This window comes from Myiozetetes cayanensis, unplaced genomic scaffold (genome assembly GCF_022539395.1).
Source record: "Myiozetetes cayanensis isolate MyiCay16 unplaced genomic scaffold, myiCay2020 scf6-25, whole genome shotgun sequence".
In the NCBI taxonomy this organism is placed as follows: domain Eukaryota; kingdom Metazoa; phylum Chordata; class Aves; order Passeriformes; family Tyrannidae; genus Myiozetetes; species Myiozetetes cayanensis.
The window spans coordinates 1,856,192-1,880,077 of NW_026087853.1; the positions used below are offsets into that span (position 1 = coordinate 1,856,192).

At 45.5% G+C, this 23,886-nt stretch overlaps 1 protein-coding gene across 2 annotated transcripts in view; it reads left to right on the top strand.

Annotated features, from left to right (window-relative positions):
• Positions 1-296: 296 nt before the first annotated feature.
• PELI2 (pellino E3 ubiquitin protein ligase family member 2) overlaps positions 297-23,886 on the top strand; it is a 64,913-nt gene continuing 41,323 nt past the window's right edge. For both annotated transcript variants that reach the window (XM_050336551.1, XM_050336552.1), the window contains exon 1: positions 297-447. In XM_050336551.1, the coding sequence (XP_050192508.1) occupies positions 371-447 (77 nt within the window). In that variant the 5' untranslated portion in view covers positions 297-370. The remainder of the gene's footprint in view (positions 448-23,886) is intronic.

Genomic DNA, 23,886 nt, shown 5'->3' on the forward strand with positions numbered 1-23,886 from the left:
TAACACGGCCGGGCCGTACCACTGCTCGCCGTGCCCGGGGGAGGGGGGGGTGGTGCTCGGGAAGGGGGCGGTGCTCCGCGTGGTTCGCTCCGCCCCCTCCACCGGCCATTAAAATGCGCGGGGAGGGCGGGGCCACCCGCGGCGCTCCCCCCTCGGCTCCCCCGGCGCGGCGGGTTGGTCCGTGCCCGCGCTGGCCCCGCCCCCGTTCCCCCCCCACCGGCGGTGTAGTGGCCGTTGCCGGCGGCCGCGGGCGCAGAGCGGAGCGGAGCCCGCTCGGGACGCGCCCCGCGGCGGCGGCGGCTGGGACGGGACTGGCGGGGGTTGGGGGGGGAAAGGCGGCCGTCGGTGCGACCGCAGCGGCGGCGGCCCCATGTTTTCGCCCAGCCAGGAGGAGCTGTGCGCGCTGAACAAGGAGCCCGTCAAGTACGGGGAGCTGGTGGTGCTGGGGTGAGCGCCGGGCAGGGGAGCCGGGGTTGCGCGGGGCCGAGGGGGGGGTGGGTGAAGGGCTTCCCCCCGCTCTCTCCTACCGATGTCTCCCCCGCTCTTTCCCCTCGGTGTCTCGGCGCTCGGAGGTGGAAGCGGGGAGGGGGTGGGAGACGAGGGGGCGATTCCCGCCTTCCCACCGCCCGCTGAGCGCGCGGAGCCGCCGTTGGGGGGCGAGGGGGGCCCGGGGTGTGAATGGAGCGATCAAAGCCGGCCGGGGCGGGGGGGGGTCCCGGTGCCTGAGGGAGCAGGGGAGGGATGAAGTGTGTGTATGTGTGGGGGTCCCGGTGCCAGAGGGGAGCGGGGAGGGATAGCGGGGGGCTCCCGATGCCCGAGGGGGTGTCCCGGTGCCCGAGGGGACCGCGCGGCGCGGCCGTTGCCGGTCCCGGCGCCCGAGGGCGGAACGGGCCGAGCGGGGACCGGCGGGGGGGTAGCGGGGGGGAGATGTCGCGGCGGGTCTGGGGAAGAAGAAACTTGGTGCGGGGCTCCGCGTTATGACACGCAGATACACCCACCACCCCGTCCCTCCGGCGGCGCCGCCGCCGTGTGAGCCCGCCCGGCTCCGGGAGACGGCGTCCTCCTTGCAGATGGCAGGGGGAGATGACTCGGGAATGAGGAGGAGAGGCGCGGGGGGACAGGAGGAGGAGGAGGGTGAAGTGCTTCTATTCAGATTCGTAGTGGAAATGTTTATTTTCTCGGCTTGATGTGGATCTTAAAGTAATCCGCTTGGCATTACGCTGCTGCCCTGCTGTTGGAGCTCGCTGAGCGCCGCGGAGGCAGATGAGGGAGAAGCGTCTAAGCCGCGCTTGCTGAGAGCCCTTCTGAACCCTTAGGAGAGATGCTTAATTCTGATACTTTAACGCGTGGAAACGTATGGTTAATGGAATAATTTTTTAGCCGTAAACACGGAGCAGAGAGGTTTCGAGCCAGCCGTGGAAGCAGAACAGCCTCAGCATCCTTCCCCCCCCCCGCTCCCCAGAATCTGGTACATGTTTGCTGCAAGGTCGTGGGAAACCCTGTTCTGGTTTCTTAGGGGTTTTTTGTTTTGTTTTGGTCGAGTCGTTTTCAGAGAGAGCTGCGTTCACCCCTGCGGAAGAACTGTTTGAAAAAAGCAGCCCAGGATGGGTGCTCGTATCCAACAGTGCACCTTTTTTCCTTAAGGGATGCTAAATGTTTCCTGTCACGAGACTGGGTCAAGATGCAGTTACTGGGGAATAAAACACGGCTGCTCCCGTGAACGTGGCGTAGCTGGTACTGGAAATGCTTGAATTTAAGTCCCTTGATTCGTGAGAAATAACCATATCGCCCTAAATTTAATAAGGAAATGTTCTTACTGTTTCAGCTGTGGAAATGGAGTGGTGAGCTCAGCTGTGCAACACTGTCTCTGACGATAAAGTCATAGTATAGTGCTGAATCTTTAATTAAATTAGAGTGCATAAGTTGATGTTGTGCTGCAGAGGCTCTTTGTGCACAGCTGGAAGCATTTTCCTTTCTGTTGCTCTACTATTTTTAGCAGCAGCTGAAAGTACAGAAGTACGAAATGTTTTGGCTCTGATCTTAACCTGGCAAAGTCTGGTGTGCTCTGCCTTTAATATGGGAACCCATTGATCTCTGCTTATCGGTTCTGCTGGGGTCTTGATCTTCGCTGTGTGTGTTGAAACACGCCAGCGAAATTCAAATAAACTTCATATGGCTGAGTTTAGGTCGTGTTTTGAGTTTCAGCTGTTCTGTAGAACTGCTGAGGTCACATCTCCTGAGGTGTAACATGTACTGGAAAAGCAAACAGAGCCTCCTGTCCCTGCAGTGCAGTCGGGAACAAGAAGTCTGGGAGCGGGGAGCTGAGTCTCTCTGGTCACTGCGCTGAAACAATGGGGCATTTGCTGTCACTGCTCACACAATGTGCTTGGGAGCTGGGATGTGGGAATAGGGAGACATGATGGAAGCAGTCCAGGAAATTCCCTGACTTCAGGAACTCTATTTTTTTTTTTTTTTTTCATTTTTGAACCTCAGACTGGGGATTTATGATCCATTTGCCACTTCAGGAGTTGATTAGTGCGTGTCCTATCGGAGATGTCCTGAATGTTGTTTCTACTGCCATAAATAATGCAAACACGACTCCTCTTTCTTTGGTGACTCAACATTTGTGACCAGGAACTCTTGGAACAGCTTAAGCATCTGTTCAGTGTGCTAAAAACCCCTCTTAATACCTGTTTTTGTATTAAAGTCTTGTAATCTGGAGCTTGATTTAAATAAGACAATGTTAAGTCTGCTCTCCTCCCCGTAGTGAAACCGAGACCTGGGGACTGGCAGAGGCGAAGCAGCTCCTGTTACAACTGCCTGATTAAAATTGATAGCGCAGCCTCGCAGCTAGATTTGAAAAGAGGAGGGGGAAAAAAAAAAAAAAGCTGTTTTGAGACACTGTGTGGGTTGTTGTTTTTTTGAAAAAAAAAAAAAAAGGGGGCTTGATTGTGATGTTGATGAATAACTTGTGTCTTGAGCTGCGAGACTTTTGAATTAGGTGGTGAAAAGGGTGATGAACAAAGGAATTGGCACACCTGGCAAGCTGCTGAGAGTCCTGTTTCTAAGATGACAAAACTTTCCCTTTATCTTTTGCTCTTGCTCTGTCTCGGCAGTATTAAAGCGAGGTTGTTGACCTTTAAATCGAGGGGGAAGGCGTGGGGTTTTTTTGGCAGTGGGTGGTTCTCCCACCCCGGGACACGCTGCTGTGTTGTCTCGCAATAGTTGTGATTGCTCGTCTGCACCTTAATGTGAGCCCAAGTGAAGCCCAGGGCGTTTCACATCGGTCGTCGCTGCAAACACGTTCCTAACAACCTTCTCCCAGCAGCCTGTTACGTGTCTGCCCTACCAGTGATGTGGCACTGCGTGTTTGGTCAAGGTTTTGCCGAGTTTTTACATAATCAGTGTTGTAGTGAATAGACACAGTTTATGTAAATCGAGCCAGACAGGTCAAGATGGCTGGTAAAGAAGAGATCATCTGACTTGATTGTGAATCTGCTTGTAGTACAGCTGCTCGTAGCATCATCTGCTCACAAAAGGCTCTGGATTTCTTGGTGAAGCAGAAACATTCATATTTTAATTTTTTTTTTTTTGAGGGGGAAAAAAAAAAAAAAGGCAGCTTTGTTTGGGGTCCTGTCAAAGTAATGTCTCATCATGTATTTCTTGGAACGTGTGGCTGGAGGGAGCTGAGGAGATGCTGAATGCAGTAACAAGTACCCAGTGCATTGTTTGTCAGTAGCTTTTGTTTGACTCGTCTGGTATCTCGTTGATGTCTTGAGGTGTGCCCCTTTGTCCCCAACTCTGATCTGTGCCCTGATGACTTTTTTCCAAGTGTCCTTCAGGCCTGGCTTTGTTCTGTGTGCAGGAGCCGGTGCCTGGTGCGGGGGTGCTGTCACTGAAGGCAGGTGTCAGTGGCTTGGTGCCCTTAAATCCCCCTTCCTTTGGGGCTGGGTGGTGTCCACGGGCAGCTGTGACCTCGCAGAAAACTCACTTGATTAAAAATACGTAAGTTGAAGGAGGAACACCAAAGACACGAGATTGCCAATGGCTGGGTTCTCCAGCAGTGAAAGATTTTGTAGCTGACATTGGATGTTTTGACTTGTTCTATTGCAGCCAGTTCTGAGGGGTTTGATGGGGTTTCTAATAGCTGTGTGCACATGAATGGAATATTCCTTACTAATCAAAAATTTCTGTTTGCTACTCATTAACCTGGTGCATCCTCAGCTGAGGAGCCCTCTGTCTTACAGGCTTAATGGGTTTTGCAATATCTAATACATTTTTTTATCTAACTAGACAAAATTCTAAGGGCTGTCCCTTAGTGTTGTTGTCGCTTTGAAATTGCTGTCAACATTTTCTATGTAAATTTTCCATTGTCAACTATTAAAATAAATGAATTGGCTAAGGCCTTAGACCCTAAGGAGAGCTAGTATGAATTAGGTGAGTTTTGTTTAATGTGGACTTTTGAGAAAGCAGAATTAAAGGATGGGGCTTGGAGCCATCTGGTCTAGTGGAAGGTGTCCCTGCCCACGGCAGGGGAGTTGGAACTGGATGCTCTTTAAGGTCCCTTCCAACCCAAACCATTCCAGGGATTATGTGAACGTTCTCACCTGTGTTTACAATGATAAATTCTGTGGTAATTTTTGGGAAGCTGTTCTGATGGATGGACCACTTTATACATGAAGCAGCTTTAGATTTGAAACAGTCATTCTGTGTTAATCTGAAAGGACCTGCATTATTAAATTCCTCTTTCTCACAGTGGCTTTTTCTGACTGATCGAAGTTGCTCCTTCACCATTGCCTCCCTGACAGTGTAAATAAAGTTTCTGAAGTGTTTTCTGTTCATAAACATGTTTCTATTTTTTTTCAACTTACCTGTTTGGCTCTTCAGGTAACTAATGTTGATCTTTTACTGTACAGTTCAGGAAGAAGCTGATGCAGCTTTCCAGTGCTGTTGACAAATGCAGACATAACGTGGTGTCTCTGCTTGTCCTTGGCAGACCTTTGCTTCTGTTTATGGACTGAAGGCAGAGGGATCCTGGCTATGAAATTAAACTGGGGTCTTAGTTTGCACATGGATGGATTTGTTGCCTGATATCAAGCTGAAGCTTTGTTTAACAATTCTGTAATTTCCTGCACTAAATGGTGAAGCTGCTTGGGTGACTCAGGCTCTGCTTTTAAGCCTTATTTAAAAATGTACTTTAGTTTCATTTGAAGGAGCAACTGTGGAGATAATGAGAGGCACCTGTTAAATACCTTCAAGGTCAGGATTCTTTCGGAGAATCACTGGCTCCAGCAGTTGCTGCTGTTTTGGAGAAATGGATTTTTTTTTTTTTATTGGCAGTGGCTTTTTGGAGACCTTTATGCCTTCGTGCTCAGTTTGTGTTGGGTCTCACAAGCTGCACATTGAGACTGTGTGATCAGGGTCAGTTCAGAACTTGCAAGTAGCTTAATCAAACACCAGAAGTATTGTGTCTGAGTAGAACATTAACTGCAGTGTAGAGAAACATAGTAGAAAGGATTATATTTGAGGGAAGATTTGTGGATTTTTCAGTGAAAGCTCGTGCATGGCTGGATAGAGCAAAGGTTTTACTTCACTTAAGCTGAGAAAGAAAACACACTCGAGTTGGTTTTCTGCAACTCTCCTATTCCTTGGAGTACTTTTGACTTTCTCTGAGTGCAGATTTGTATCCAGCTGTAGGCTTTATTCACAGCATCTCAGTACCCATGTAAAATCAAGAGAGCAGAAACGTCAGACTCCAGAAGCTAAAAATCTATATTTGTTGAAGCATATCAGAGCATCAAACATCTGCATGTTTAATGTTTGTTCTGAAAAGGAAACTGAGTGCCTTCTGGAAGTTAAACTAATCCCCTTGGTGTGTACAGGCAGGAGGTCACATGTGTGGAAAGGGAAGACTAAGAGGATTTTTTTCTTAATATATGGAAAACAGACAGTTTACTCTGAGTAAACACATCTGAGAAATGTCAGACTTTGTTGCCTTTGATGCAGTTCTTGTGTAGAACCAAGTAGCTGCTCCCTTCCCATCGTGGCAGAATCAGGGATTCATCCTTTTCCATTTTCAGCTGAAATTTGTAAATGGGTAAATACTGTGGAAGTCCACTTGGCTCTACTTTAAAATATGCATATAAACCTAGAAACGACTTTCTAGGCTGCTAAGATTTGTTTGGTTTTTTTTTTTTGTTATTGAAAGCAGTATCTTCCTTAAGCTATTTCACTCTCCTTCTTAACAACAAGCTGTTTTACAACTGTGATTACAAGGTTGCTTGGGAACAGATTTTCCCTAAGAAGTCAGGAACTTTTTATTACCCAGTTCAAACCAAATTATGGCTGGTTTATTCCCATTTATTATGGAGCTAATGCTGCTCTCTGACCTGCTCAGTGGTGATAACAGGTGTCAACTCGATACTTGGAGAAGATCAACCTTCTCCTGTACTCTCAGCTAATGGGGAGGTGTGTGAGTGTGGTACAGCCCTGAGCCCTGGGTGCCTGGCTGGAGGTAGGGTTTGTTCACAAGTTCAGAGTGCCAGCTGAGGAGTTTTACAGCTGTTTGCAAGATACTCCAGATGTGCCTGTAGGCACCTGCTGTTCAGGGAGGTTTGTCTTGTGCCATATTTCCTGTTGGTGTTGTCTGCACATGCTTTGGTTCTGAGTTTGTCCTGGCTGGCTGTGGCTCTTATGGCTATGAAACTTCCCAGAGACGACTCCTCTAGGTTTTTAGTTGCAGTCCTGCTTTTTGTTTAGGAGAAATGCCCCTCATGATGTGATCTAGAGTTGTGTCTGGTTATTCTGCACTGTCATACTTGTGGCTTATTTGTCCTGTGCTCAGCAAGGCAAGTGAAGCAGAGGAGGATTTGGTCTGAGCTCCCAGCAGGGATCTCTAGCTGGTTTCCAGTGTACTTTGTGCTGTCAAATCCTTTTTCACTTGTACTGTTTGATACCCTAAATCTCATTTGTGTTGAGGATGCTTTTCCTTTTATCAACAGAAATCCTCGTGTTTATTCTCGCTCTGTCCCAAGGTCACCACTGAAAACCTCACACGTGACTTGTGTTTGAACCTTGAGGGACAGGGATGGCAATGCTGGCATGGAGAGCATGCCTATTTCCAGAGACTTCTGAGGCAAAGCTGCTCATTTGTTTGCTTTATAAAGGCATCACTAAGTGGTGTCCTTGCATTTTTCACCTGTCCCCTGCATATTCTAATACCGTGTTGAAGGGGTCCCCCTTTTTCTTTAGGTGTCTTTTTTTTTTTTTTTTGCTTCTAGACAAGATGCAGTTCAGAGTTTTATGCCTCTTGGCATCATATTTTTTTCTTAGCCATCTCCTGGTGTAGCTTTATGCAGGTCAGTCCTGGGGCTTAAGATCATGGTGACATTCACATACTTTGGGGGACCAGTTTGTGACTTGTGTGACAAACTGTAAGTAACAGCTGGGATTAGACTGTTTTAATCCTATTACTGGGTAGCCTGGAATAGTCTCGGTCCTCGTGTTAAGCAAAGAGTACAGTGAGGAGCAGTGGGGGTTCCAAAGCAGCAGATTAGTGTGCTCTGAGGGCAGGGCAGGAGCTGGGACAGGGCTGCCCCAGCCCTTCAGCTGTGCTGCAGCATCCTGCATCCTCCCTACATGGCCAGACAGTCCTCTCAGGAAACTCTGCACAATGAAGCTACAGCGGTTGTAATATAAACATTCAGGCTTTGAAGACGTTTTCTTGAGGGGCTGCCTGGCAGGAGGACACAGGGTTTTAGTGTGATTGGGTTGTGAGTGACGTGTGAAGGAGGTGACACTGCACTTGCATTGTCTACACTTGAGACAATGCTTCTACAATTACATTTTCTGATTAGTATAACCTCTGCTCCTGAAAATAGCAAGAATCAGCTGTCTTGCAATGAAGTTCTGTGCGGTTCTTCATATCCCAGCGTTGGAAGCCCTGGGAGGTCACTGGGAAGATCGAGTGCAGCTGGGTGGTACAGCAGCTCTTGGCAGAAAGAGCAATTCAGCTAAAAGCTTTCCTCTGTTTCACAACAGAAATGTCATCTGGCTGAAACATATTATGAACAGCAGTTGTGAAAATGGATACAGACAACACCTCCAGTGCTGAAGAGTTCCCTGTATTAGAAGCAAAGTGGTTTGGAGATGAGCTCTGTTTGATGAGGTGTGATAGGAAGGTGCTGATGGCTGAAGGATCTATCAGGCATTGCTGGTCTCTCAATTGCAGTTTGTTCTTCCTGCAGGGAGGGAAGCAGGCAGGCTCTGGTTTGTGCTTCTGGAGGTAATTTGCTTTAGGTGGGTTTTTTCCTGATTTAACAGTATGATTTTTTAATACTGGGCTCAGGCACAGTGACCCCACTGTAGGTACAGCTTGGGTGCTTTAAGGAGGGTGAAGTAGGTGTGGACTGTTCCTAATCGGTGTGTAAGAAGGCTTCCTGTGCTAGGGAATGAGGAATGTGCCCTCACTAAGTGTTTGTCAATAAAGACCTAATGTTTTTGTGTCATATTTATTGCTTACATTAACTGTGATGTAGCTACATTGCTGTGCAGCAACTAATTGTATTTAACAGAGATGCCAGTGAGACACATACTGATGTAAAATGTCAGTTTGCTGTGCTGCAAATTGTCCCAAGGAATGGGGGCAGGCAGGAAAAGTTAGAAACAGCTGGCCCACAGTAGGTTAAAAGGAGAAATCCAAGAAGCTTTATGGTTGTCTTCTTGAGTATTGTAATATTAACTGATCCCTGTTGTTGCAAAATTCTCTTTTTACCCTCTTTACATTCAAGGAATTGAGGACAAAGTGGTGTTGGCAGAGTCTTTCTCTCTGATAAATATTTTTTTTCCCAACTTTTTGAAACACTTATTGAACTGTAGTGATTTGCTTGGTAGGCTTTCGATTACTCTTCACCCACAAATGTTCACTGCCTTTTAGAATCCAGTAAGTTCATAAACTGCCATGAAACGATTTTATTCTTCAAACTGGCTGGCTTTAGTGATGCCTCAACCAATAGGTAGGCTTCAAACTTAGGAGGTGTATTCTCTTAGGACATGGGAATGTCATGGGTGAAGGCAAAGTGGTGCTGACTGTGAAGACAATCAGTCGCTGTATGAAAGTAAACAGATTGAAGCTGTAAAAGCTTAAATCTCTGCTTGGGTACTACAAACAAACTGGAGACCAAATGTGCAAACCCTCCAGCACGTGCCCCGAGGAGGAGTGAAAGCGCTGTTTAGTCTGGACACAGAAGTTAATGGGCTGAAACTTTGATATAAGCACAGCTGTATTTCTTCATGTGCAACAGCATGACTTTAGTTTGATTGTTGGTGTCTGATTTAGGGATGGTGGAGCCACAGCCTTTGAAACAGGAGCAGTGTGTGTGTGTCCTCCTTTCACAGGAAAGGCTGAGCTGTTGACAGATACCAAGAGCTCCGTGGTTCCTGCTTTCAGGCACATCCTGTGGCAGGGTCAGTGCCTCACAGACTGACTGTGGGTTTTTATGGAACGTTGATTAATAAACCAAAGTGTTACTGTACTTCCAACTTGCCTTCCTGGTCCACGTTTGCCCTCTGAGAGCAAATACTGTGCAGTTCAATACTTGGATTAAAAATCATTTTGGTGTTTTAGAGAAATCTCTCAGACTGGATGGGATTCATTACCTTGTGCCTATCCTAACCTTTCTGCTAACAGATGTGTGATACCCACTCGGAGTTGCTTTCTGAATCTTAAAATTTGCTGGAGTAGTTTCCCAGTGCATCAGGAAGTGAGTTTTCATTCGTGATTTTAGATTTTTAGTGTGTAACCTTCTATCCTGGGCTGTGGGCACCAAGTCCCATTCCAGAACCACCAGTGTGTGGTGGAAGAGGTTGCAGTGCTTTGCTGCAGGACTGCAGTGGAGACAGAGGAATTCCTCCCTCCTAAGAGTGTTCCTCCTAAGAGTTTCTTAAATTCTCACAAAATACTCTCTTAACTAACCTTTTTTGGTAGTGAATTCCTGCGCCAGTTTAAAGACTGTGATAGAGCTTTCCCAAAAGCTCTGGGTATGTTCCTTCTTTGGCCCATGAAAGATAAATAAGCTGTGTTTTCAGTATTTTCACGGTCTGCTTGCTGTCAGAGCAGAAGAGCTTTAACTTTTGACTTGTGTTTTGTGCTTTACTTTCAGTGTTTGAGCACAAAATGCTGCAGTTCCATTGCTGGCTCAGCTGGGCCTTATCTCTTGGGTTGCACAATCCCACTTCCAGCTGCAGTACTGGAGTGCCATACATTCAGTTTTATGGCAAGTTTTGAGTTTTCCAGCATGCAGAGACTGGTGTAATACAGCAAAAAAAACCTTTCCATGTAAGGATGCAGGAGGACTACAAAAAAATACAGTTCTCTCTCTAAGCAGAACTGGGGTTTAAGTGATTAGCAGGATCTAAGTCAAGCTCAGTGCACCCTCCTAGTTTATTATGTGCAATGTGACTTTCAAATCAGGAATTGGCCTCTGGTTCAGATATTGCAGGTTTGCACCTTAAACTCCTTGGAGGAGCCTGGTTTATGTTATGGCTTTGCCTACTGGAAGTCTCTCAGCACAGAGAGAGCAGTTGTAAAATAATACTCTGCTAAAGGGTAGGCAGATCTCTGAGGCAAAAGTGATTTGCTCTTTCACCTCTGGGCATGAAGGCAGGAAGGAAGGAACTGGATTTGGGGTTGGCTGTGTTCCAGCTGCAGGCTCCATTCAGACCCAAGCCAGAAGGAGTATGAGCTGATTTGTAAGTTTTGGGCAGAGATGACAGTTGAGAAAAACCAGCTGTCTCAGTTTTGTGAGCTGATGAAATCAGTTATGGATATGTCAGGTCATAAAAGCGGGGTGCTTTGTGCTGTGCAGAGGTTTGAGAAATGCGTTGGAGATCAGTTTGTCATGCATAAGCCAAGAGAGCAAAACACTTAGATGGGTTAAACTAAGAGAGATAAGAATGTATGATGCTCTCTAATATCCAGAAAATAAGTGTATTCATTTGTAAAAACAAGAGCTCCTTCATCAAAACCAGATGTACAAAGGGATTTTCTCCACCCTCCTGCTGCCATTACTTGTGCATGAATTAAGTGGAGCCTCTGTAAGTGACTGTAAACAGCCTTTGGTTTACTTAAATAAAGGTAACTTCCCACTTATAGTCATTATTAAGTCTAAAGACCTGGTTGGGGATAATGCATCTTATTTTCCTTTTCTTCCTCCTTCTACTCCTAGGCTTTATATATACTGTTGCCTGTTTTTGGAGAAAGATGGGGTTTATTTGATGTCCATCCAGGCCTATTCAGAGCATGACAGCTGTTGTCAAAATTTTAAAAAAAGAGTGATATATCGAGCAGAATTTGACAGGACCTTTTAGCTTCCTTTTATTTTTCAGTTTGTTTTATCCTCCTTCGGTTTGGAAGAACAAAAGTCCATTCAAAGATTATTCAGATGGGCAGCTTGTCTTGGCATAAATAAATAAAAAAATAGAGAATTAAAATCTAGAGAAGGTCTAAACAAGTGTTTCAAGCTGGTCATGGCAACTGCTGGTAGCCTCTGGAACTGGTGGGATTAACTGGTGTGGGATAAACCGTTTAAGGATCCGATGCTTCTCTGGGGCTGCAAAGAGCAGAGGCTGGGGCAGAACCAGGTGGCCAGTGTTGGGGTGAGGACCCAAACGGCTGCAGTGGAGGCAGGTGTGAGGTAGTTGCTGCTCCAGGCTGTCTGGCAGTTGTCCTGCAGGAGGACACCACATCCTCACCCCTCTTGGCGCTCTTGGCTCCCTATCCCAAGGCATTTTCCATCTGCCTCTGAGGAACACGCCGTGATTTCCTGGGAGATGCAGTGACAGGTGAGGTTGTTCTCCGTAACTGGGAATGAAGCGTCACTGAGCTGGTTTTGTTGCAGAGCCTCCCAATGCTGTTTGAGCTGTGAGGTGAATGAGCCCCCACCTCCTTAGACGTGGGGGAATCCCCGTGACTGTGATTCTCACCTCGGAGAAAAAGCTTCACTTGGAGCTGTCACCGCAGTAGACAAAGAAGGAATCCAACTGTAAGACATGCACCCAGAGGAAATCATGCTTTGCTGGTTCCCTGGCTTATGAAACTCCTTGTTTTTTGATTGTTCTCCTTGTCACTGCTGTTGCTTCCCCTCCACTGCCTGCAGGAGTAACAACAACGGTGGGATGTCAGCTTTGAGTGATGGGAACGGACACAACCGTTCTGCCGCCCCAGATAACTGAAGGGGTGGGTGTAGCAGAGTGTTGTAATGCCCAGCAGCAGCCTGGGCCCCACCATAGGGTCTGTCACAGGTGTTTGTGAAGCAGAAAACTTCAGTAGAGCAGATGTTCCTGATGTTGTGTGTACAAGTCAGCGCAGTGTCTTGGGATGAGAGCTGCTGTGCTTGGGATTGGGCTCCTGGAGAAGCCCCAACTGCCCTTCCTGCAATGCAGGGCAAGGGTCTGGTGGTGATCAGTGCTTTTGCTTTGGATCAGTTCCTCTCTGCTGTTTTAGTGCAAGAAGATGTCCCTGAAGAATAGCTCCAAGTGTCTGCTTTTCTTGGAAAACTGGCGTTTTGGAGTCATTCTGAACCACAACCTGAAACTTTTTATTGGGAATAGCAAACAATGTCCCGTGTAGTTCAGCAGCCTTGTACTTTTGCCTCGTGAATGAGCTCGCTGAAGAACTAGGAATAGTGTTCTGTGTTACTCAAAATTAAACTTTCTGGATGTGGAAAGTCTCCCTGTCCAAGTGGTTGTAAAATAGCCTGGTGGAGGATTTTTTGTCCTTGGCCAAAAGGAGAAGTTTGGGATTTGTCCAGACATGAATGCCTCTCCCATGGACTTCAGGCTTGTTCCTTTATAAAGGACAGTTCCAGAAGGTTTAGTCTGAGTTTTACAGACAAAGGTACTGAAACAAACTGATGGGGTGTGAGTGTTTCTGAACTTTCATTCTTATCTCCTGCTCCCCCTCAAGGTGGAAGAGCCTGAGAGGTTTCTACACAACAGAAGCAAATGCTGCAGCTCTTTCCTCTGCTTTTGATAGGGCTGTAGGAGGAAGGTAAAACACTTGTGGGGGACTCTTAGAGATATTCCTATGGATATAATGCCAAACTACTGACAGAGTAGCAAGGGAATGTGCTGCTTATATTCTGAAATGCATGTCCAGAACCTTTAGGGAGAGGGAAGACAGGTAAGAATTTGGGTATCTGCAAAACCCTCAGAAAAAGGAGACATTACGTCTGTGCTTGCACATCCTCCTGCACTGCAGTGGGATGCAAAATTCCTTAGCATCCTACTAGTGCTGAAAACAGTGCAGCATGGCCAAGGTGCCCTTATGGAGAGTGATGTCAGATATAAAAACTCGAGGGCAGAAGGGAATCTCTGGAGCCAGGCAGCTGCAATCAATTATTTGATTTCTGTGCCTCTGAACTGGCTCCTCCAGTCATGGTTTGCTGGGCAGTGCACTTCCAATTTCAGTCTCAGGCTCATGAGCTTTATTTCTACAGCTGAATTTCCATTTGGCTTGCAAATGCTACTTCTAAGTCCTGCAGTGCTGTTTGAAATTACAGCCTGTACTTTGGGAAATGTTGCTTTAAACAGATCCTCTGTTTTCTTGGTCTGCTTTGCCCCATAGGGCATCCTTGCCTTTAAAATCAAAGGAATCCAGACAAATAGAGGGAAACATATGGAGTGGCTTGGTTTTTTTTTTCGAAAGTTAGTGAACAAAAATAGTAATAGTATGCTGACAGGCTTTGTGGGTGTTGGCAAAGAAAAAGAGCTGTATTTCCAAAGGAAAAAAAAAATTGAGGGAGAACTAACTGTGGTTTTAAACTTGTTTTCTGTTCTCCAAAGCATTGTCCCACTCGGGCACGTTATTTCACATCTGTCGGAACGAAGCTCCAGTTCTCAGAGCTGTAACCAGAAGCGGGCAGGCTGGAGTAGCCCTGCAAAGAAGCAAAAATTTTGGTCTTCCGAGAAACTCAGCTGCTGGGGAGCCTTCAGTGCGACTTCAGTGGTGGCACCTGTGTGTGGACACGGGCCCTGTGTCGATGTCTTGCACAAAACCACCTCTTGCTGCATCACTGAAGGTGTGCAGACAACAGCAGTGCGAGGTCTCCTGTCCTGGCACTGCTGCAAGAAGCTGTGTAGGGAGATTCTGCTGGAGATCAGCGTCTCTGAGCTTTCAGAAATTAAAAAAACCCCAAACCATTAGGAACTCAGCACTTCTTTGACTTTGATTCATTCTTAGTATGTGCATGCAGATACCTCATAATTCCTAAATATCCGTGGTGGTGTTCTGAGGCCTCTAAAGGATCGATGTTTGATGTAACGTTTTGGGAAGCCCTCTTAAGGGAGGGAAAATCCTCAGAATTCTGTGTGTGGAAGGGTGAAGGCTGAAAGACTTTCTGTCACAGAGCTGTGTAGATCAGAATTCATTTTGCTGATCAGCAGTAAACACTTCACAGCCTTGCAAAAAAATCTTTTCCTGGCTAGAGATGTCTGATTAACTTTGTTATGGATTATGATAAAAGCAAACACCCAAGGTTGCTGTGAATTAGGGAGCTGTCAGAGTGTTTTTAGTCTGAAGAAGATACATTGAAGTCTAGTTCTCTGCACTGCTGCACTGTTAATTTCTGGGTTATTAAAACTTCTTAAAAAAACCCCCACAGCTTCAGCAGTGCTGTGATGACTCTGTCCTTGCGGTACGTGCACTGATCCAGGAGGTTTCAGGTAGTTCTTTAAAACTGGGTATGAAGAATAATTTATCCTGGGTGGGTTTTAGGGCACAGAACACTCTTGTTACCCAAGAGCAGGTGTTGCTTGGCTCCCTTGCAGGCTGCTGTAGGTGTAATTCTGTGTTGTCTTGTGGTGCTGTGCAGTTCTTCCAGGCTGGTTTGTGCTCTTTGTCTCACTGCTTTGATTTCTGCACCTACCTCAGACAGTGCCTGTTCTTTCCTTTTTTTTTTTTCCTTTATATTGTTTGGAGAATAACAACTAAAAGCAGGAACCTCTGACAGTAACTCACCCTCAGTAATTCCTGGTGAATGTAACCACAGAAGGATTCTCAGCCAGGCTGGTCCAGCAGGGTGGTAGTGCAAGAGCCCCCTAAAATAACCTGCACATGGAAACTTTAAGCTCTGGATCTTGCTGAGTGCAGAAGGCAGGAAGGTAATTCTTGGTGTTTTCTCTTTGTTTACCCACTCTGACTGTGTTTGGAGCAGGGAATGCAGGAAATGCTCTTCCCTGTGACTGCTGGTGCCATGGAGCAGTGGATGATAATGCAGCACCAGTGGTATGGAGGAAGCTGCTGTGTTTGTAGCACTTGCAAGAATTGCTGCCTTTCAAAGAAGGAAACCTTTATTTTCTCTTTCTGAGGCAAACATTTGAGATCCTGGTGAACCCTTGGGGTTGAACGGGGAGCTGTGCATTTCTGAGGGTGTCTTTTCCCTGGGAAACTCAAAGGAATGTTTAAATTGTTAGGGCTTGACTCAGATGCTGCAGGTCAGGATGCAGTAGTTGTGCCTCACTCTCTCTCTATGCAGTTACACTGCTGGTGAGATCACCCATATTCACAAAATGGATGCAAATTTTAGGTCTTCCTCTGTGCTAAATGATACAGAAACCAAGCTAAGAAGATTCTTGTCATGCTTGAGTGTTTGAAGAAGCTGTAAGTAACAGACATCCTGGAACTTCTTGTCTGTGGAATCACAAAAATGACATTGCAACTGCTTGTATTTGAAGGAGAACTGAAGTTATAAGAAAGCCATCACCTTTTCTTATGAAAATGTGGACTGTCAAAATAGTCCTTTGATAGTGTTTTAGGGAAAGCATTTGATTTCTTGGGAAATGACTTGTTGGGGATTGTGCTTGTATTTTCAACGGCCCCTTTGAGTGAAATGTAGTTTCTCCCATAATGTTTAATGTAGTGAGGTTTCAGATGTAACATGGTGTTATTGCTATTCATTCCTCAGGCTAAAACTTGGAACAGCTTCCTTCTGCACCTTCCAGCGTGTATGGAGCACAAAATAGGTTGGGAGCACACTTAGTGTATCAGGGAAGGTGGTTTTGAGGTCCCTCGTCCCCTGGTGTGCTATGAAGTGTAATTTATTTTAATTTTGAAACTTGCAGCCTTTTTTTTTTTTTTTTTTGATCTGGCCTTAAGGATCAGGTTGTAAATTGTTTCCAAACAAAGCTGTGTGGTTCCTGAGCCTCTGGTGTTTGGGATCAACACTCTTCCTCCTTCACTTCTTTCTCTTGTGTGTGGAAAGCCAGCTGTGCACAGTACTTGCCTTTGAAAGGGATTTTGTGTTTGTCTGACTTGATTTGAATGCAGTAAAAGCAGGATCTCACTTTCTACTGTCTGTATTTAATTTAACCAAATGCTGTATCAAACAATTCCAGTGGCATTTGGCTGGATTATAGATCCTTCTCAGATGAGTAGCATTTCCTCCCTACTATGAGAGGTTTAGGGTTGGAAAGAGGATTCTCTAAACATGGTGCTTTGCCCACCTCTTGTGCTCTTTCAGCTGGAATAAAAGGCAGGCTTTTGAAATGAACTTGATTAGTTTATACCCTGTATTTTACTGTGCACTAACATTGCTGGTTTTATGCAGTGGTGAATGGTTTTAGCTGACAGCTTTAGAGATGGGCTTAAAGCACTGAATAAAATTGCCTCCTTGTTAAATGAATGCTGGGGGGAGCAGTAAAATGTTGGAAATAAGGATTGTTAAGGAAGTCATTACGTGAAAGAGCAGGTTCCCTTACCCTTTGCTTTCTAAAAGGAAAACCTCTTGCATTCTAGAGCTCTGCTGGCATATTGCTTATATTGGAATTGGTATAATAGTATCTTAAATGTGGTTTTTTTTTTTTTTTTGTTGAAGTTGCTACCTTTCTTTTCCCTTACCAATACCATGGTTTGGGATGACTTCTAAGAAATCTTGTGTTGTGAGGCTGTGGCCACCCCTTCCTCTGGCTGTAGTGTTTAACTGGGCTGCCTGCAGAGGTTTGCAGCTATTAAGTTGTTTGGAAGTGCCATGTAATTTGACTGCTGTAATGCAAACTTATCCTGATGCTCTAGGAGTCTGCATCAGCATGGGTCCTGTAGGTTCTTCTGGAATACCAGCTCTTGTTTAGGTTCTTCTGGAACACCAACCTTTAATCAAACTCTTGTGCTGCTCACGCAGCTGCCTTTGGTTTCAAGAGAGCAGAAGTAACAAACTGTTTTCTGACAAAATAATCCGGGGCAAGTAACAAACCACTTGCTAAGAAAAATCAAAGGGATTTATAAGAAGCTTCTACAGAAAGTCCCTCCCATCCCAGAAGGAATACCAGCTGCTTTATAATCCTGACTGGATCTCTGTCTTGTGTTACAGGTAGTTGGAGTAATGGAGCCCTGGCTCCTGTGCCCCTCACTTGGAGACTGTTCCCTTCTACTTCTCTGTTTTCTTACTCTGTAATTTCCTATCCCTCGCATCAGTGAGGGGGAGAATATCAAGATACCAGAGAGATTTGGGAATTTTGGAGGAAACTGGATGTGTAGCGTAAATAAAGCTGATTAAAAGCGGTTCTCGCACAATCCTTTTGGTATTTACAAGCCAAATAGCATCCTTTCGCTTTTTTGTGTAGGGTGAAGTTAACTTACATCAGGTGCATGTTTTCTTGAAGTGTCTGTATTGCATAAACTGAACATGCATGAGGATCAGTCAGCTGCATTTTCTATAAATATTCTCTCTCAAACAAACTTGATTTTTTTTTTTATTACTCTAATGTTACAGTTGTTTCAACAGCAGTGCAGTGCTGCTGGTGGTGGAGGGAATGTGGGGAGTGGAACAGTTCAAAAGGCAGGCTGGGAATTACCCTGGTCTGTACCAGATCCTTTCATCACTTGACAGGTGGAGGTGGAGGGCACAGCAGCCAGAAATAGGCTTTTTCCCCACAAACCAAAAGGGCAACCACTTCTGTCCCAGAACACCAGGGAGAAATTAAGGTCACCTTAGAGAAGCCCAGCTCCTGCACATGTGACTGCTTGTGGTGTTGTCGGTAGATAAGGTTGTCCTTAATTTATACACCCTGTGTAAAGTAGGTTCCAGCTTATCTGATCTGCTGTAGGTGCCTCTGAAAGATTTGTATGTTGTTTTTTTTTTCGGGGTGTGCATAACCTTTTCGAATCCCACTTGTGATTCTGATCAGGAAGCACCACCTGCATGTGAACACAAACCAGGTTTTGGGCAAAGTGACTGCTGGTTTCCTGGTGGGAGCAGAGCAACTTTGGAAGGGTAGCTGAAAAAAAAAAATTAAAAATAACCCCTAATCATGAGCCAGTGATGCAAATCAGCCTTCTCTGAGAAATCTGGGGTTATGGGGTCAGACTGCATTTCACTGAACCCCTGCAGCCTCTTTGAAGGCTCTAGGACTGCACAGGTAGCAGTAAATTAGGCAGGCAGTGCTAAAATTTGGGAAGAGAAGGCTTGTGGTGAACACACAGCACTGATCGCTATGCCCATGAGTATTCCAAAAGTACTGGAGAAGGGAGTGCTTCCCAAAGTGCTTTATGATAGTGAAATGACTTAAGAGATGCAAATTGTAAGAACAAACACTTACCTCAAAAGCAAAATAAAACAAAACCCCCAAAACTGATCATAGGCACAATTAATGACTCCAACGTACCTTTCTCAGGGATAATCAAGTTCACAGATGCAAAAACATTGCTCTTAACTGGGGGAAAGAGATGAGATTCTTTGGGACTTTGGAACTTGCTGGTTTGGATTTTCTGGCTCTGCAGGAAGACTGGCTTTGTTAAGCCGTACAACTGGTAGCGATTAGGAAGTGTTTGTACCTCTGGAGATGTCTGAGCCAGCAGAGTCTGAGGTGGGACTGTCTTTCATCCAGGACTTCCTCCAAGGTTGCAGAAACCAAAGGTCTTGGCTCAGTGGCTTTTGCTGATGAAAGGATGGAAGCCCTTTTCTTACCCACGAGTTGCTCACTGCTGTAGTAATTGTAGTAACAAAACCTCTGCTTAATGCTACTTTACTTCGCTGCTGTAGCTACTTAAAATGTTTTCCTTCAGAAGGAAAGAGAAATCAGGTGGGAATTAAATCTTGTAGCACACGAGCCTGCTGTGAAAAGGAAGAGGGAGCAGGTTGTTTCAGCTCTTAGGTGGATTTGGCAGGAAGTGCAGGAGATTTGCTTTGACCTGAATCTCCCTTGCTGTGTGCAGGGGAGGAAGTTTTTACTCTAAAGGTGATGGGGAGCCCTGGATCTTCCAGACTAACTGAGACGGAAGTGTCATGGATGGACTGGATCGAGCCTTTTGAGTTGGGGATGGATGAGGTTGTGCCCAACTCTTTGTGTCACTCTGTGGTCAGGAAGCAACTCTCTTTTGCCAGAGGTCTGTGTGATACAGTGGGGAAAGGGCACCTTGGGAAAACAGAAAGGGAACCTTTGGTCAATCCAGGCTCTTTGAGTACCAGGGAATGACAACAAGGATAACAGAATGCTCCTTCCAACCTCCAACAAAATTCAACCTTAAAAGTCTTTGTTGTAACCTGTTGTAGTCATCTGTAGAACTCCCATTTTTCAAGGAGCAGTCTTATGTTCGCTGCCAAAAATTCCTGACAGGAACAGGACTAGCAATACCTCTGGTGGTGGTGGAGGTGCCTCTGAGACAGACACTGATGCCTGTAATCAGCGGGAGACAAGCTTGGACTGAAATTCATACTGAGTTAATGCCTCTGACTCTGATCCACAGGAACAGGGAATAGAGTTCAAAGGAGGCAGTGAACCAGTAGTATCCTGGTGGTACAGAACTACTACTTAGCTTTGCTTTTCCTATTTGGCAGCTCTTCCCCCATGAGATTAAGTTTGAGAATAACTTCACTGTTCTGTTTCACTGGAATTCTCAGATAACTGGCAGGCAGCAACTGCTTGTTTTCTGAAGCTCTGGTGCAGAAAAATGTGTTTGAAATAATTCTCGTTTTTTTCTAAAAGAGTAAGAAAATCCATAACCATTCAAGTTATTTTGCTGAAATAGTCCATCAGTTCTGGATACAAAGTGAATTGTTCAGTGTGATACAAGGGGAGAGGGTGTGTGTGAAGAGCATGAAGTACTGGCAGTGATACTGCACAGGAGGAAACACAAGGTCACTTATTTTGTTGTCAGTGTTGCATATGTTGAAAGCTTTCTGTGTTTTGCTGTAAACTATAAACATGTGGTTTTTCCCTTTTAATGTGTGTCCAAAGAAGGAAGGGCTGGATGCTTCAGCAGAAAAGGGTTTTCCAGTTAGTCAGGACTTGAGTGTACAGCCTTGAAAAGCTGTGGAGCTGGGGATTGCAAAGGTGATTAATGTGTCTTTAGCCTTCTAATGTTGTAGATGCCACGAGGGCTGGAGACTCTCAGTTCTTCCAAGGGAATCTCTCCTGCCCTCTGTGCTGTTTTCCCATGTTGCTGATAAAAGTGGTTCTGTGGCTTTATATGGCTTAAAACTAAATTTAAAGCACAATTCTAGTTTTGCTTGCCCTTCAGGTGAACCAGAGAGAGAAGCAGCAGGGATAAACTTAGAGATGAAAGGTGAGGCTGCTGCTTTGGGCAGTGGGGTTGGACCAGGCTGGGTCAGGGGTGGTAAAAACAAACACACTGTAAGCACAAACTGCATTCTGGTGTGTATGGAGTGTGTACTGCAGCATTATACCAAATATAGGCATCAGAATGTACTTAAAAGGGAAGATTCCCTCAAGTCTGAATTCACTTCTGCAGTTTTATTATTTAGTAAGCAAAGATGTGCTGTTTGACTCATCAGAGCCGTGGTAACAACTGGACTGTGGCCGTCACCTCCTCCCAGTGAAGTCTGAGATGGGATGGTTTGCATCTAAAAAGGTGAAGGTGTGCAGTAGATCTGCTAGTGGTGGACAAGGAAAGCAAAGTAAAATTACTCCTTTTTGTCCAGGGGCTGCCTTACCTGTGAAAATTAGGAGTTGTTCAGCTTGTGGCCTTCTAGGAGGCAGGTTGCATAGTATGGAAGATATTTTAGTTTTATAATAGTTTTATGATATTTTGTGGAAAAGATTAGCTCCATGCAGCACTTTGTCTGTCAGGTAGTAGGTATTCACCTCAATTTTTAGGGTAACTTCCCTAAGTTGAAGTTGAACTTTTCAAGGTGTGGGTCAAGATTTAGAGCTCTTGTCCTGAATAACAGAGGTCTTGTTTACTCTTTATCACTGTCTAGGCCAGATTCCTTTTTGAAAAGAAACCCCAAAATAAACATAAACCAAAAGAGCTTGTGTAACAAGCCATCTGACAAACAGTTCAAAGCTTGATCTCTGAAGTAGTCAAGTAATTCCAGTAGTAGTAGTACAAGACTTGTGGAAAATAGGAACTTGCCACAGTGGACCGTGGGAGAGAACATGTGTGGTCTTGCTCTCCAGACAGCCATGAATCCATGTGGAGGAGAGGCTTTCCTTACATATCCCAGCCATGGGAAAAGCTTAATTGGAGTTTGCAGTTCATTATGTACCGAAGTCCTCAAGTGTTTGATGTAAATCTGTAGGAAACTGGCTTTGGTAATGAGGGTGCCCACGGCCTCTGCCAGCACCACTCCCTTATTTGCAAGGAATAGTGCTGTCAACTGGGATGATTATTCCAGGAGCCTTCATAGTGCAGGTTGTCCTGGAATTGCTGTCACGGAGAGGTATTTGGAAGAAGTACAGGACTGTTCCTTCCACATGTGTGTTGGTCAGATGAACTTCTGGAGAACTTCAGCGTGCCTGTGTGAGAGCGGGATGGCCTCAGGAAATGTTGTTCTGTCTCTGTGAGATTTCATTTCTTTTCCTGGTCTGTTTTATTAGTTGGAGACAACATTTGTTCTGGGCTTTTTGGTGGGCCAGAGGAGAGTTCCACCTGCAGGTTTTCTAGAGCAAGAGGCAGCACTGGCCTTCTTGTGAAGCAAAAAGTTGGTGTGCTCCTGTGCTGGTCCCTAAGCTGCTCCTGGAGTTATGGGAAGGGTGCAGGGAGAAGGGAATGGGCTCATGCTTGCTGACAGGAGTTGTGAGAGGAAGCTCCTGTCGGCTGTGGGGAAGCTTGGAGTGTCTGGGGAATTTGTGGCCTCAATCCTTGTCCCTTCTCTTTCTGAGCAATTCCCTCCTGTTGGTGCTCTGAAGGAGGCAGTTGTTGCTGCTCAGTAGAAGAGCTGAGGGAGGTGAAGGAGAGGAGAGGGCTGGAGGCTGCTTTGCCTGTGGTTCCTTGTGCCTGTGCTTAGGAAAGCTGACTCAGCAAAGGTGTGGGTAGCCATGCTTGTATTGCTGCCGGATCCAGTGGGACAGCTCCTTTTGGAAAAGCAGGGATGGGCCAAGACGATGGGGCTGTGCCTCAGGAGCGGGGCAGGTCCTGCCCTGGCTGGGAAGATCCTGTGGCGTTACTGCTGGATCACTGGGCATGGAGGTCATTTAAGAAGTGGGAAGCAAAGGTGTGGCCCCAGTGCCACATGGGGAAGGTTGGTTTGTGGAGAGCAAGCTGAGAGTCCTGGCCTAGGAAAAATGCAGGAATGTGCCAGCTGTGGAAAGAGGCAAGTCCTCTAACACCCTTTTTTTTTTTCTTCCCCCCTCCTCTAAAACATGTGTGCCTACTAATTGTCCCAGCTCTTTCTGCCACTGTCAGATCAAAATAAAACCTGCAGGTCTATAATTAAAGCATAACAAGTCATAAAACCACCACTCAGTTCCTCTTGCCCTTTTGTGGAAAGGAAATTTAGAAATTGGCAGGAGGAGAGAACCCTCCTGAAAATTTGTCATTGTGCTAATCAGGATGAATGAATTCAGCTTTCGCTTTGCTTGGATTTCTTTCCTATTTAAGGTTTCCAAAAGGTCTTTTAACCTTGAGCAGCTTCTTTCTTTCTCTCTTTTAAAAAGTAACGAAATCCCACAGAGACTGAAATGAAATGGAGTAGCCTTTCCTAGTTGAAATTGTTTTGTGAATGTGAGAATAAAACCCCACTTGCCTGGTTTTAACTGGAACTACTTTAATTCAGTATCACTTAACAGTCACACAAATATTAAAAAAAAACCCCAATAATTACAGAATGTAAAGCTAGCAGTGGTAATACATAGTCATTACACATTATTTCCGAGGGAATTTTTGCTTTCTTAGGTTTTCAGATACTTATAGAAGGAATGTTGTCTTCAGGCAAGTTAAAACTTGCTGGCATATTCCTGGTGATACAGTGCCTTTGAAAGAAAACATGTGTGTATATCCAGGGAGATTGAAGTTGGAGAATCAAATAACTCCTATTTTAAGTGCTGGTATTTAAGCTGCCTGTGGATCATATCGATGTATCTTCGTAGGGGTTGGGCTCTTGTGATGAGGATCTGCTGTGCCACTCTGATCTGGTGGAGGGTTAATGACAAGTTACCAAGGTACAAGTAGGCCTGACATGAAATAATAGTGATTTTACTCCTGTTGTTTTGCTGCTGTGTCAGGGACTCCCCTTTAATATTCCACAAAGATTCCATAGTCTCCCTGTAAAAGTGGGAATGAGAAGTTCAATTTCAGCCCAGCTGAAAGTCTCTAAACTTTCTATGTGGCTTTAGCATCATGAAATAAATGTTTATTTTGAAAAGGTCTGGGTTTTATGTTCTGGACTACTTAGATTTGAGATAATTTTTTGATCTCACCTCTGTTCTTGCCTGTGCTCGAGCATTCAGCAGTCCTGCGTTTGGGATCCCTGCATGTGAAGTTGGGAGTTGTTTCCCGGTGTGCCAGCAGGTGATCCTTGCCTGGGGTGAGCACTGAGCCTTCTCCAGAGCCTCAGCAGTGACACCCCTTGCTTTCATCCACTCCCTGTTTTCCATTTGTTTGCAGAAGGACAGAAACTCTCTGAGTGCCTTCTCTTGTTACACAAACCGCTT